Source organism: Lissotriton vulgaris, chromosome 1_1 (genome assembly GCF_964263255.1).
Source record: "Lissotriton vulgaris chromosome 1_1, aLisVul1.2, whole genome shotgun sequence".
Taxonomy (NCBI): Eukaryota; Metazoa; Chordata; class Amphibia; order Caudata; family Salamandridae; genus Lissotriton; species Lissotriton vulgaris.
In genome coordinates, this window is record NC_141685.1 from 539380828 (window position 1) to 539396639 (window position 15812).

The 15812-nt window shown below is 50.9% G+C and overlaps 1 protein-coding gene across 3 annotated transcripts in view; it reads right to left on the bottom strand.

The window, feature by feature from the left end:
* The window catches only part of CCDC18 (coiled-coil domain containing 18), a 1483839-nt gene that overhangs the window by 337347 nt on the left and 1130680 nt on the right, over positions 1-15812 (bottom strand). For all 3 annotated transcript variants that reach the window (XM_086953919.1, XM_086953920.1, XM_086953918.1), the window contains one exon: positions 1666-1869. In XM_086953919.1, coding sequence (XP_086810045.1) covers positions 1666-1869 — 204 coding nt within the window. The remainder of the gene's footprint in view (positions 1-1665; positions 1870-15812) is intronic.

Consider the following 15812-nt stretch of genomic DNA (forward strand, 5'->3'; position numbering starts at 1 on the left):
TGTTAACCCTTTTCCTAGAGGGAGGAGCAGGAGCACACAAGAGAGCCCACAAAGTGAGTAATACGTGTGCGTGGAGGGAGCAGACTCCTTGAGGTACAAGCCGTACCAGCCTAATACTGGTTGCCTCTGCACCGCTGAGGGTGCCTGCAGCCAAGGGCTCCCCAACACACAGCAGGCACTCAGCCACCAATACTGCAATACTCCAATGCCAATGGCGAGCGTGAGGGAAATATCCTTGCACTTTTATGCAGTCTTGCGTCTGAAAAAAGACCAAAAGCAAGCTGGGGGACCGAGTCCCTCCCCAACTGGGTAGCCACAACCAAGCAGGAATGTGATGTGGACCTCAAATATCCCAAGTTGGGTATATCTCCTGACTCGCTTGAGGAATAAAGCTGTTCTCTGCTCACTGGCCGCCCCTCCTCCTCCTTCCTCAGTTGACTGACATCAGGTATAACAGGCAGGCAAGGTGAGGCAAAGCAAAAGCTGACTGACAGCTGAGTGCTATGGCCCAATTCAAACTCTAGGTTAGTAAAGTTTTAGTAAGTTAGGTGGACTGGGGCTACTGCAGGGCTACTGTAACTCCTGGACCGCTGGTCTGCTGGAGCCACTTAGGGAGTAAGGAAACATCGCAGGGAAACATTGCATGACTCCGCGCCGACACAGCACCAGCTCCGGTGCTGCACCACACCCCACTCCTGGCTCTGCTGACCTGTGCTGTATTACTCTGTGGGCCACCGCAATAATCACTGCCCACCTCACAGTGCGCCCATGCTGTGCTACAACAGCCACACTCTGCCACCCGCTATAGCCCCAACAGCAGCCTTTCAGAGCTCCTTGCTACCCCTCAATCTTCTATTCAGTTTTACCCTACTGAAAATTTGATGACTGATAAACAGAAAAACCTTTATTATTTGCTCATAGGTTGGTTATTTTCTGTGCATGAGTATGCCATATTTGGTTATAAGGATATGACCTTGCATTTCAGGGGCTAGAGGACAGATACTCTATATACTCTAGATAGTGGAGTGGTGTGGCTCACTGGTTAGAGGCGGCAGACCCGGAAGCAGAGAACAGCCCGGGACCAGGGTTCAATTCCCGGCGCGGCAGGGTCGTGGACCAGGGTCAGCGGACTTGATAATTCTCGCCTCCGTGCCTACTCTAACCAGGGATCACACTCGGCAACTCTGGGCATTAGCTTGCCTCATCTCTACAACGGCCCCCCACATTCGCCGGGGATGCCTGGTTTCACCTTGGAGATACCCAGTAGGGACCATCTCACAGGGATAGCCAGGACGGGTTCCCCAGCGGTCTACAGCGCCACGACGCCTCAGGGCAGCAGTGCGCTTTACAAGACCACATACATTACATTACATTACAGATACCCATGCTTTGACCAAGGCCAAATTATGCATGATAGCTAGATGATTGGGTGACGTGACCAGCAGAAACATGTACTATGCTTGAGGGAAACACACTTCTATGTGCAAGGAGTGTTATTCTGCTTTAATAGCATCTGTATGCATCACTGTAGGCAAGCTCTTAAACGCCTTAACTGTAGCAATATCTTTTATAAATACAATTTTAAGAACCTCTTACAATATTTATGCCACAAAGATGTGAGCCTTACTTCTGCTAAAAGAAAAATGAGTATCCTGAATGTGTTACCTTCTCACGAGAAAGAAGATTTATTTCCTCAAGTTCATGTGTGAGGCTAGCAGCTTCTCTTTGTGCTTGAGTCAACTGCCTTTGGGTTTCCATCAGCTCCAACTGTAAGTGCTGAATTTGCTCTTTTGCTTGTCTCAAATGCTGCCCTGCTTCAAGCGCATCCTGGTGCTGATCTGAAATACACTGCTCATGTTCTTTCACAATCTGCAAGACAGAAAGTGTTAATATTTAAGCCTCAAAAGGCAAACAGAAACAGAGTAAGCAAAACAGAAACATGCAGGCACACGTTGGTAAGCAGTCTAGAAACGTTGGATCTTGAACCAGAAGCCACGCCACAATGCTTAGTGAGGATCTGGACTGAGGATCAGGCAGCTTTGTAAAATAACAACAATCAAACAAATCAATGCTCCCTCATAGTATATTTTACCAGACTAGTGAAGCCCTGTGGGCCCTCTAAGAAGGCTGAGTGACTGGTCCACAGATATAAATAGCATACATAAATATATATCCTTTTGTCAAAATGCCAGAGCAATTCCAGATAGGAAGACAGAAAGCAGTAAAAAGAAATCCTGAAAGGAGCTGTCCTCTTCAGGCAGAGGTGCCATGCCCTTCGGATATTTCCTGTGACGAGAATATATCGGGTGAACCGAATTAGCGAGCGTTACATAGAAAAACAAGAGGTGTCAAAGTTGACCTGAGGTGGAACTTTGTCCTGATAAACTGTTTGTGAATGTTTAGCAGGGGTTTGAACAACTAACTTGGGCTGCTCTGCAGAAATAAGTCAACATTAAAAACTTAATTAAAGGACTTTGTTAGTTTACTTTCTTGAAATTGGCACAGATCGCATGGCAACCATAGGTCCAGACTCTTCAACGTAATCACAGGAAATATAAGGAAAATGCCTTGTCCATTTCAAGAATGTAAACAAAAAAATGTCAAGAATAAGATAGGTACTATAACATTTCGGACCTACCATTACAAGGAGCGCATCAGAAGTTAAATGAAGTACCCAGCCATAATGACAACCGCCATGAATAACTGACTTTAACATTATGACTTGAAAAAGCCCCAGGCCTGGGCACCACAAAGGGTCAAAAAATGTAATGGTTATAGATCTTTGAACTGCTTGTTGGTCAGCGAAGTGGTAACTAAGAAAAGAGAATAAAACTAGCTGTTCCGTCGCACCTGTTCATTAGTCTATGAATCTTTTTATTTACTGGTTATAATGTAACAGTGGGATGAATACAGTGTTAGCATTCCTAACCCAATTTGTATGATGAACAAGTTACTGATCATCTAAATGTTTTTTTATTGTAGAGACTATCTTACCGCAGATTCCTCACCTCAGAATATTCCTTAGACGTCGGACCGGATTCATAAAGAACACGTTACTTACCTTAGGTAATGATATATCTGTAGGAGACATAGATTAGTTATAGATTCCTTCGCTTAGAATTACCCCCAGGCGTCAGACTGGATCCGAAAAGTTTTTCGTCAGCAGTACCCATGCGCGTCGAAAGGTGGTGTCGTTTGGCTCTGCGTTTGTCGTTGGCGCCGTGGTCGCCAGGATGACGTTGCTGTAGCTACTTAGACGCTGCCCTCGCACGATGTCAGGTCCATACACTACTTTCCACGCCAGAAGCGCAGAGCCATGCAAGACACTGACCACTGGTGCACAAAACTAGGGCCCTGAAAGGAAGTCCTTAATCCTAGAAATCATTTCGCAGAACGGGGAGGATGGGTGGGGCAGTAAGGAATCTATAACTACACTATATCTCGTTACCAAAAGTAAGTAACTTGTTCATCTGAGAGAGACAGTTATTGATTCCTTACCTTAGAATAGATACCCCAGCAATACCAACCCCAGAGGTGGGTCTGCGAACCAAGTTCACACCAGAAAGTCCTGGGGAACAGAACGACAAAAGAAACTGTCTCTCCGGACTTGGCTGTTCAGGCAGTAGAGTTTTGTAATCGTGTGCAGGGATGCCCACGTAGTTACCTGACACGTCCCAAAGCAGTGGTAGCTGCTGTCGCCATGGTGGAAAGGACGCGTAGCTCCACCGAAGGCCCCTTCTTTGCCAAGGAATAGCAAGCTTTGATGCACAAAACAACCCATCTAGAGATGGTCCGTTTGTGCATGGCCTGATATTTTTTAGCATCCACGTATCCAACAAAGAGTTGGTCATTGTTAGAACCGGCTGTCTCTAGTTGGCAGAGGTATACACTTCTGACAAATAGGGACACACCTTTTCTAGTCAGGGCAAGGGGATCACACCCTTTGATAACCCCTGCTCACCCCCTTGGTAGCTTGGCAGAGCAGAACAGGCTTATCTCGGAGGCTGTGCGTTAAGCATTTATGACCACATACAGTAATAAAGTGAATACACTACAAATGGACACGACACAGTAGTATTATAAAAATAAGTATTTTTATATAAGGCTTAGCACAAGACCAAATAACGACAAAAATATACACAATCTTAATAAATACTTTTGGAAGGGAAATAACGGTTCAAATGCGGATGCTTCTTTAGGACAAAGTCTTTTCGTATCAAAGCAATTCTTCTTCTTGGAAACACAGTTCTTAGCAACAAGGTAACCCACACGGGGGCTACACGATGTCGAGGCAAAGTTAATCCAAAGGTTCGGCGTCGACCGCGAGGAGCGCTACGTCGAGCCCGGAGTCACACGGACCCCCAGCAACACAGTACCTTGGAAAATGAAGCACACGATGATCAGCGGCGTCGAGCAATCCGGCGTCGCATCTTCGGTGTCGATCAGGCCTCAGCAGTCGTCGATGTCGATGATTCTGTTGCAAGTGTGAGCAGCGCTCACGGCGTCGAGAGGGCACGAGGGCAATGCGATCAGCAGCGGTGCAGACACGAGGTCCCTTGGAGCTGGAGCCGAACTCACTACTCACTGGCGTTGCTGCTGGCGTCGATCGGGCCCGGCGGCCGGCGTCGAGGAAGCGGGACACTGGAGCCGTACTCACTATGTCGAGCTGGATTCGGCGACGTCCGTCGGCGTCGAGATTGCTGGTTCTTTCAGAGGTGCTGGATTCACAGGTTCCAGCAAATAGCACTTTAAGCAGATGAAGTCTTTTAGCCCTGTGACTTCAGCAGGAGACTGGCACTCTTCCAGTCCTTGGAGATTTTCTTAGCAAGCGTGAGAGTACACACACAGTTCCTCTCTCCTGGTTCCTTGGCAAAAATAAAGAAGCACTGCAGGATTCCCCCCAGCAAACAGCACACTGGCAGAAGGGGTAGGCAAGTCCTCAGATCAGCAGGCCTCTTGTCCTTGGTTACAGGGTTCCTTGTCAGAAGTGATCTGATTTCTTAGTTCAGGGGTCCTACTCCTATACCCCTTTTCGGCTTTGATCCCTTTGTCCATGCAGGGGACTTTCCCAACATCCTGGGTCTGTTGTGGGTGGAGCCAGGCAGAAGCACCTGGCTTATTCACTGAGCAGGGCTGGGTCCTCAGGCGCCCAGCAGGAGGTGGAGCCAGCATTGTCACTGGCAGGAGCAGAGCTATCGGCCTCCTGGCAGGAGGTGGGGCTAGGATCGTCCATGGCAGGCACAGAGCCATCCGTCGCTTGGCAAGAGGTGGAGCCAGCATTGTATCAGGCAGGGCAGGCTATCAGCAACTACTCTCACCCTACTCTCAACGCAAATGTCCCACTCATCCCACACTGACTCATCCAGACCTCTGAAGCCACCCAGCTCCTGTCACACACACGCAAGACCACCAGAAACCAGAAATGGTTAGACAAGAAAATAGGCACTTTCTAAAAGTGCTATTTGCAAACCCAGAGTCCAAAAACCATCCCTGCCAGCGGATGCGTAATTAAACCCCGAGTTCAGGGATACCAAACTCGACATTGCACCATGCTCCCCGAGCCAACTAGGATCATAGCATTAATACTCCCGGCGGCCAATTCTAACTAATGGAGAGCAGGCTACCTCGCAATAGTGAAGAACGAAGATGGCTGTTGTTCACTATCAGGACATGCCAACTTGGTCAGGCGTGTCCTACCTTATACTTACAACGCACCCTGCCCGTGGGCCTACCATAGGGGTGACTAACATGAAGTTAAGGGAAGGTTTGAGGGACTGGCAAGTAAGTATACTTGCGCAGCCCGCGTGACAGTACCAGACTGCACATGGGTCTCGCAATGACCGACCCGTAGACATTCTTTTACGAGGCCGCTCTTGTGGGTGGCACAACACGTGCTGCAAGCCCACGAGCGGCATTTGGATTTACAAGCCCCGGCACTCCTGGTGCACTAGACTAGGGACTGACAGTAAACCAAATAAGCCAAACATGGACACAATCGATACATCAATTTAACATCGGGAGCACTTGCGCTGTGGCACTGAATAGCAGTGGCACGGCGCCCAAAGCATTATCCAGCAAAACATCGTAAAACAGTGGAGGCAAACAGAAAAAATGGAGGAGAGACTCAAGCCAATGATGTCAGGTCTAACACGTGTCCCCTCCAGCTGAAATGTGGGGAGAACTACCCTTGACCTAGGGAGTCCATCAGCATTGGCGTGATCTGTACCAGGGCGGTGTTCCACCGTAAAGACCATCCCCTGTAGGGAAATGGACCACCTCAACAGTTTTGGATTCTCACCCCTCATCTGCATCAACCATCTGAGGGGCCAGTGGTCTGTCTGAACCCGGAAGTGAGTCCCAAACAGGTAGGGTCTTAGCTTCTTCAGCACCCAGACCACAGCAAATGCTTCTCTCTCTATCGCACTCCACCTCGTTTCCCTGGGAAGTAACCTCCGACTGATGAAGGCTACAGGTAAGTCTCGGCCCTCTTCATTCACATGAGCTAGAACAGCCCCCACGCCATGCTCTGAAGCGTCCGTCTGGACAATAAATTCTTTCGAAAAGTCGGGTGCCTGGAGTATAGGTGCTGTGCACATTGCAGTTTTCAGGGTGTCGAAGGCCGTTTGACAGGCATCAGTCCAGATCACGTTTCGTGGCTGCTTCCTGGAAGTCAGCGAAGTCAAGGGGTGCACAAGGTTACTGTAATCCTTGACAAACCTCCTGTAATAACCCGTGAGTCCTAAGAAGGCTCTCACCTGAGTTTGGGTTTTGGGCGGCGCCCAAGCCAGGATGGTATCAATCTTGGGTTGCAGGGGGGCAACCTTGCCGCTCCCTACTTGGTGCCCCAAGTACACCACAGAACCCTGCCCAATCTGGCACTTACTGGCTTTGATTGTAAGGCCTGCTCTGCGCAGGGCCAACAACACTTCCTGGAGGTGGCGCAAGTGTTCCTCCCAGCTGGCGCTGAACACTGCGATGTCGTCCAGGTAGGCGGCACTGAAATCCTCCAGTCCAGCCAAGACCTGGTTGACCAACCTCTGGAAGGTGGCAGGGGCATTCTTCATCCCAAAGGGCATTACCGGAACTGGTATAGCCCATCTGGTGTGGAGAATGCTGACCTCTCCTTTGCCCCATCGGTCAAGGCGATCTGCCAGTACCCAGACGTCAAATCAAAAGTGCTAAGGTACCGGGCAGCCCCCAACCGATCGAGGAGCTCATCAGCTCTGGGGATGGGGTGCGCGTCAGTCTTCATGACTGAATTGAGTCCTCGGTAATCCACGCAGAACCGAAGTTCTGGTGAAGCACCAGGCGCTGCAGCCTTCGGGACCAAGACCACTGGGCTGGCCCAAGGACTGCTAGAGGACTCAACCACCCCTAACGCAAACATTTTGGAGACCTCCTCCTTAATGTATGCTCGAACCTTGTCAGTCACCCTGTAAGCCTTGTGCTTCACAGGAGGGCTGTCTCCGGTGTCAACGTCATGGACACACCAATGAGTGACACCCGGAACCAAGGAAAACAGATCCGGGAATTGTCCCAACAGGTGGCGACAATCATGTTTCTGCTCAAGGGTCAGTGTGTCAGAGAGGACCACACCATCCACTGACCCGTCCTACTCTTTAGCATACAGGAGGTCAGGAAGAGGCTCACTCTCCTCCTCCATTCCAGCGTCTGTAGCTAGGAGCATGCCCACTTCGGACCTTTCTAAGTGGGGCTTCAAACGGTTGACATGCAGGACCCGCAAGGGGTTCCTGGGAGATTTCAAGTCCACAAAGTAGGTGACATCGCTCTTCTTCTCCACAACCTTAAACGGTCCAGTCCACCTGTCCTTGAGCGCACAAGGATCCACAGGGGACACACTTCTTGACCAGGCTGAAGCTCTACCAGAGTGGCATTCCGGTCGTACCAACGCTTCATCTCCTCCTGGCTGGCTTCCAGATTTGCCTGAGCAAGTTCTCTGAAGCGCCGAGTCTGGTTCCGAAAGGCCAGCATGTAGCTGTATACATCCTGGGAGATTGCTCCCAGCCTTCCTTGACCAGACTCAAAGGCCCTCTTACCGGGTGACCGTATAAAAGCTCAAAGGGGCTGAACCCTAGAGATTTCTGCGGCACCTCTCGGTAAGCAAACAACAGGCATGGCAAGAGGATGTCCCATTTCCGCCTCATTGGTTCTTCAAGACCCATGATCATGCCTTTAAGGGTCCGGTTGAATCTCTCAACCAGCCCGTTTCCTTGAGGGTGGTAAGGAGTGGTGAACTTGTATGTTACCCCACACTCCTTCCACAGAGACTTCATATAGTTAGAAATGTAGTTGGTGCCCCGGTCCGACACCACCTCTCTGGGGAACCCCATCCGGGAGAAAACACCCATCAGTGCCCGTCCCACCACGGGGGCCGTCACTGTTCGGAGAGGGATGGCTTCCGGGTACCGTGTGGCGTGGTCCACCAAGACCAGGATGAACCTGTTGCCCAGGGCTGTCTTGGGGTCCAGGGGCCCAACAATGTCAATCCCCACCCGGTCAAAGGGGGTACTGACCACTGGAAAAGGTTGGAGGGGAGCCTTCTGCTTCCTTCCGCTTTTCCCACTTGCCTGGCAAGTGTGACAAGTCTTACAATGGATGTCTACATCCCTGCGCATCTGAGGCCAATAAAAATGGGTGACAAGCCTGTCATAGGTCTTGTCCTGCCCCAGATGTCCAGCTAACGGACCGTCATGAGCCAAACCCAGTAGGAAGGCTCTGAAGAGCTGAGGTACCACCAGCACACGGGCTGACCCAGGCTCAGCAGCCTTAGGCTCGCTATACAAGAGGTCGTTCTCCCAGTACACAAAATGTGACCCTGACTGATCACCTGAAGATTGGGCTGAGGCCTGCTGCCTCATACCCACAAGAGAAGGGCACACCTTCTGTTCGGCACAGAATTCCTCCCTGGAGGGACCACCATCCTGCTGCCAATGGGTCAGCTCGGGCAGATATCCCAGTTCGGCAATTTGTTCCCCTGTGGGCTCCAGGGCATCCCCCTCGGGGTCTACCTCCTCCTGGACCACGGGAACTACGGGGGCCTGTTTCCCACGCCTCCTGCCTCTTCTCTTCACAGCTGGGTCCTGGGCCGTACTTTCAGGCTCCGGGACCCCATCAACACCCTTACTCGCTATCATCGATCGGGTGTTTGAACACACCCACTCTGGCACACCCAACATTTTCAAGTGCGTCTCCCTCTCCACCTTAGCCCAAGGGGAGTTTTCTAAATCATTGCCCAGGAGACAATCGACAGGCATGGCGGGCCTCACAGCGACCTGAAGAGTACCTGAAACTCCCCCCCATTCAAAGGAAACCTGAGCTACCTCACACTCTTTCTGGGAGTTGTCAGCAGCTATCACAGGGTAGAATGCGTGGGGAACCACCTGCTCTCTGGACACTAAGTGACACTTGACAGCTGTCACACTCGCTCTGGTGTCTCTGAGAGCTTCCACTCTATGGCCATTAATGGTCACCCACTGCCTATATTTACTAGTGTTACTAGGCAGAGGGGGTGGAGGGACCATTTGCATGTCTCCTAGCGAGACCAGGGACATTTCTGCGGGACCCCTCCCACCAGGGGCAACCATCTCCTCCCCTCCCAGGGCTACACTCGCCAACTGACGGGGGGGTGCACGCGGCGGTGCATTCGAATTCTTCATGGGACACTGGGGGTCATAATACCGGTGTCCCGCCTGCCCACAAGCGTAGCAGGTTAGGGGGCCCCTATGAACAGGTTTACCCGTCGGGCCCCTGGCTTCTTCTCAGGGGGAGGCTGGGAACCTTTCCCTTGGTTCCCTTGGGGATTACTTAGGGGCCCTTTCTGAGACTCCTTCTGTTTACCCTTGTCCCCCCCACTCTTCTGCTGGGGACCCTGCCCACCTTTGGCTGAGTCTCCCACTGGACCCTTGTGGACCCTGGTACTGACCCAGCGGTCCGCCTCCTCAGCAAGTTTTCTAGGGTTAGATATCTTGCTATCAATAAGGTGCTGGCGCAGCTCTGGAAAACAGTTATTAGACAAATGCTCCCAAGCAAACAAATCATAAAGAGCTTCATAACTTTCCACTTTGCTGCCCTTTACCCAACCATCCATGGCTCTGCAAAAATAAGACACATATTCAACCCACGTCGTACCAGGCAACTTCTTACATTCTCTAAAAGCTTGTCTGTACTTCTCGGGGGTTAGGCCATACCGCAACATTAAAGCATCCTTCATATGAGCATACGACATCCTATCCTCAACAGGCATGTCTAACAGGGTATCTCTCCCCTCATTCACAAAGCGACCCCACAACCCCGCTCCCCAATTCTTCTCAGGGACCTGGTGGGCCAACAATGCTAACTCATACGCTTTAAACCACTGGCCAATATCTTCGTTCCTATGATAATCTTTTATCATATCTTTGGGAAAATAAAACCTACTGTCTGCAGGCACAGATAGGATGCTGCCACCAGAGGGATTCAATTCTAACTTCTTAGCTTGGATATCCAACTCCCTCAACTTGGTATCACGCTCCAAAGCTAACTTCTCTCTTTCGAAATCCAACCTTTTGGTCTCCAAATCAGCTTCTCTTCTACCTCTTGCATTTTCTAACTCCAACTGCCCATTTAACTTTAGCCTTGCCATTTCCATGTTGTATGCACGCTCCTTCGCCCTTTCTTCTCTTTCTTCAGGGGACAGACCTTTGGAGGAAACACTGCTTCCGGGAGAGGACACAGGCCCATTCACTGGCGCCTCCTCATCCCCTTCCACTGGCGGTACCACCACCGGATCAGTGGGATCTCTGGACTCCAACCAGGCTTGCAATGCTTTGACAACTTCTTGTTTGTTTCTGCAGCTCTTGGTAGGAATGTTGAACTGCTTGCAATAATGGTCTAATTGCTTTCTGTTGTAATCTTCGATCTTGTTTCTATCGAATTCCTCCACAACAACAACAGGGGTAGTGACTCCAGTGTCACTCATGGTCAAAACTGGCAGTGTTAAAAAAATCAAGCTTCAGAAAAGCGGAGAACCAAAAATAGGATCCTTCCAAATTAGATTGTGGCTGCGCTATGGTCTGCTTTCACTATGTAGCGCACACTAATCACTGCACATGGGTCATAAATGCAAAGTTCAAATCCTCACCGCTGACCCACCAATGTTAGAACCGGCTGTCTCTAGTTGGCAGAGGTATACACTTCTGACAAATAGGGACACACCTTTTCTAGTCAGGACAAGGGGATCACACCCTTTGATAACCCCTGCTCACCCCCTTGGTAGCTTGGCAGAGCAGAACAGGCTTATCTCGGAGGCTGTGCGTTAAGCATTTATGACCACATACAGTAATAAAGTGAATACACTACAAATGGACACGACACAGTAGTATTATAAAAATAAGTATTTTTATATAAGGCTTGGCACAAGACCAAATAACGACAAAAATATACACAATCTTAATAAATACTTTTGGAAGGGAAATAACGGTTCAAATGCGGATGCTTCTTTAGGACAAAGTCTTTTCGTATCAAAGCAATTCTTCTTCTTGGAAACACAGTTCTTAGCAACAAGGTAACCCACACGGGGGCTACACGACGTCGAGGCAAAGTTAATCCAAAGGTTCGACGTCGACCGCGAGGAGCGCTACGTCGAGCCCGGAGTCACACGGACCCCCAGCAACACAGTACCTTGGAAAATGAAGCACACGATGATCAGCGGCGTCAAGCAATCCGGCGTCGCGTCTTCGGTGTCGATCAGGCCTCAGCAGTCGTCGATGTCGATGATTCTGTTGCAAGTGTGAGCAGCGCTCACGGCGTCGAGAGGGCACGAGGGCGATGCGATCAGCAGCGGTGCAGACACGAGGTCCCTTGGAGCTGGAGCCGAACTCACTACTCACTGGCGTTGCTGCTGGCGTCGATCGGGCCCGGCGGCCGGCGTCGAGGAAGCGGGACACTGGAGCCGTACTCACTATGTCGAGCTGGATTCGGCGACGTCCGTCTGCGTCGAGATTGCTGGTTCTTTCAGCGGTGCTGGATTCACAGGTTCCAGCAAATAGCACTTTAAGCAGATGAAGTCCTTTAGCCCTGTGACTTCAGCAGGAGACTGGCACTCTTCCAGTCCTTGGAGATTTTCTTAGCAAGCGTGAGAGTACACACACAGTTCCTCTCTCCTGGTTCCTTGGCAAAAATAAAGAAGCACTGCAGGATTCCCCCCAGCAAACAGCACACTGGCAGAAGGGGCAGGCAAGTCCTCAGATCAGCAGGCCTCTTGTCCTTGGTTACAGGGTTCCTTGTCAGAAGTGATCTGATTTCTTAGTTCAGGGGTCCTACTCTTATACCCCTTTTCGGCTTTGATCCCTTTGTCCATGCAGGGGACTTTCCCAACATCCTGGGTCTGTTGTGGGTGGAGCCAGGCAGAAGCACCTGGCTTATTCACTGAGCAGGGCTGGGTCCTCAGACGCCCAGCAGGAGGTGGAGCCAGCATTGTCACTGGCAGGAGCAGAGCTATCGGCCTCCTGGCAGGAGGTGGGGCTAGGATCGTCCATGGCAGGCACAGAGCCATCCGTCGCTTGGCAGGAGGTGGAGCCAGCATTGTATCAGGCAGGGCAGGCTATCAGCAACTACTCTCCCCCTACTCTCAACGCAAATGTCCCACTCATCCCACACTGACTCATCCAGACCTCTGGAGCCACCCAGCTCCAGTCACACACACGCAAGACCAGCAGAAACCAGAAATGGTTAGACAAGAAAATAGGCACTTTCTAAAAGTGCTATTTGCAAACCCAGAGTCCAAAAACCATCCACGCCAGCGGATGCGTAATTAAACCCCGAGTTCAGGGATACTAAACTCGACTTTGCACCATGCTCCTCGAGCCAACTAGGATCATAGCATTAATAATCCCGGCGGCCCATTCTAACTAATGGAGAGCAGGCTACCTCGCAATAGTGAAGAAGGAAGATGGCTGTTGTTCACTATCAGGACATGCCAACTTGGTCAGGCGTGTCCTACCTTATACTTACAACGCACCCTGCCCGTGGACCTACCATAGGGGTGACTAACATGAAGTTAAGGGAAGGTTTGAGGGACTGGCAAGTAGGTATACTTGTGCAGCCCGTGTGACAGTACCAGACCGCACGTAGGTCTCGCAATGACCGACCCGTAGACATTCTTTTACGAGGCCGCTCTTGTGGGTGGCACAACACGTGCTGCAAGCCCACAAGCGGCATTTGGATTTACAAGCCCCGGCACTCCTGGTGCACTAGACTAGGGACTGACAGTAAACCAAATAAGCCAAACATGGATACAATCGATACATCAATTTAACATCGGGAGCACTTGCGCTGTGGCACTGATCAGCAGTGGCACGGCGCCCAAAGCATTATCCAGCAAAACATCGTAAAACAGTAGAGGCAAACAGAAAAAATGGAGGAGAGACTCAAGCCAATGATGTCAGGTCTAACAGTCATCCACCCGGAATTGCTTTGTGCTATCCAACTAAAAAAAACAACATATGTTTTGGATCCAGACGGTGGACCCTCTCTTCTTCTTTGGAAGGATGTGGAGGCAGCAAGAAGGTGGGCAAAGGGATGGTCTGTCCAATGTGGAAAGAAGTAACCACTTTGGGAAGGAAGAATGGATGAGTGCGAAAGACAACCTTGTCTGGATAAACAGCCAGAAAAGGAGGCTTAGAAGAAAGTACTTGGAGCTCACTCACCCTATGCGCAGAGGTGATGGCCACCAGAAAGGCAGTTTTTAAGGTCAGGAGCCTGAGAGGATAGTTATGTAGCGGCTCAAAGGGAGCGCACATAAGATATGTAAGAACCAAGCTCAAGTCCCACTTGGGCATTACAAAGGGAATAGGAGGAAAACAATGAGTAATGCCCTTAAGGAAGCGATTTACAACAGGGGACTTGAAAAGAGAAGGCTGATCAGGAAGCGTAAGAAAGGCTGAAATGGTCGAGAGGTAGCCCTTAAGAGTGCCCCGAGCAGCGCCCTGCTGGACCAACGAAAGGAAGAACAAGAGAACCTCAGAAAGAGGGACGGAAAGGGGATCCACAGCCTTTGCTGTGCACCATGCCACAAATGTGTTCCATCTACAGGCGTATACCGTCTTAGTGGAGCGATGCCTGGCTGCCAAGATAACATCACTTACTTCGGGAGGAAGGTCGAAAGCTGTCAAGTGTTGCCGCTCAATCTACACGCAAGGAGGTGGAGGCTGGACAGGTTTGGGTGGAGGACCGTCCCTTGCTGCTGCGACAGAAGATCCTCCTGAGGAGACAGACAGATCAGAGAATCAATGGCCATGGGTAATCCCTCGGTATACCAGAATCTTCGTGCCCAATACTGACCCACAAGAATGGCTTGGGCATGGTCGCGCCTGATCTTGAAAAGCATCGCCGAGCGAGTGCCGTCTTGGAAATTCCAATGTGCAGAATAGCTGACATTGCGCGTTCTCTTCGGTGGCGAATAGATCTAACCAAGGCTCTCCCCACTGTTGAAAGAGACCTTGCACCACCTCAGAGTGAAGATGCCATTCGTGATCCATCATGCACCTGCGGCTGAGTTCCTCCGCCCTGGAGTTCAGCGAACCTGCCAGGTGTTGAACCACTAGGGATATGCCCTGACGTTCCAGCCATGTCCAGAGACGGATGGCCTCTTGACATAGGTTCCACGACCCCACCCCGCCTTGTTTGATGCAGTACCACATGGGCGTGGTGTTGTCCGTAAGCACATGCACTACTCTTCCCCAGACAGAGGGAAGGAAAGCTTTGAGTACAATATGAATCGCCCGAAGCTCCAGAAGGTTGATGTGGAGCCCGGTCTCTGCCAGAGGCATATGATCTCCGCCTCCCCCATGTGGCCGCCCCATCCCAGAAGTAATGAATCGGTCACCACTGTGAACTCTGGTTGGGGGAGGGAGAGCGATCTGTAGTCAACCCAATCCTACTTCTGGGGCAGGAACTCGCTCGTAACTTCCTGTTGGAGACAGACCAGATAATCCTCCGACATGCGATGGTACTGAGGTGGCATGGATGGAGGGGTAGTCTCAAAGGAGAGGGAACTGCCCCTTTGGACTATTTGCAAAACCCCCTGTGGCAGTTCGGGCTGGACTTTTCCCATGAGGCACAGGGTCAGACTGATTTGCATATAGCCATGTCTGAACTGGGGTGGCAGAGTGGGCTAAAGAACGGTGATGGATTAAACCCAGATCTTTTGACTGGGTGTGAGTGTTTGATTGATTCAGATGCTCAGCCCATCACCACCCCCTTTTGTACCTCTTTTGGCCACCATAAGTGTGGCAGAGTATGCTCAGACGTGAGTCCTTGCTCACTTTGCCACTGGATTCAAGCAAGCTGGGCTGAAGACGGCTGGAATGCCAGAAACCGGTCCTCGGAAGCTTGTGGCCGGTCCAGGGAAGACATGGCTTGGCGGTTCGGGCTGGACAGTTCCCATGAGGCACAGGGTCAGACTGATTTGCATATAGCCATGTCTGAACTGGGGTGGCAGAGTGGGCTAAAGAACGGTGATGGATTAAATCCAGATCTTTTGACTGGGTGTGAGTGTTTGATTGATTCAGATGCTCCGTCCATCACCACCCCCTTTTGTACCGCTTTTGGCCACCATAAGTGTGGCAGGGTATGCTCAGACGTGAGTCCCTTGCTCACTTTGCCACTGGATTCAAGCAAGCCGGGCTGAAGACGGCTGGAATGCCAGATACCGGTCCTCGGAAGCTTGTTTCCGGTCCAGGGAAGACATGGCTTGGCGGTTCGGGCTGGACTGTTCCCATGAGGCACAGGGTCAGACTGATTTGCATATAGCC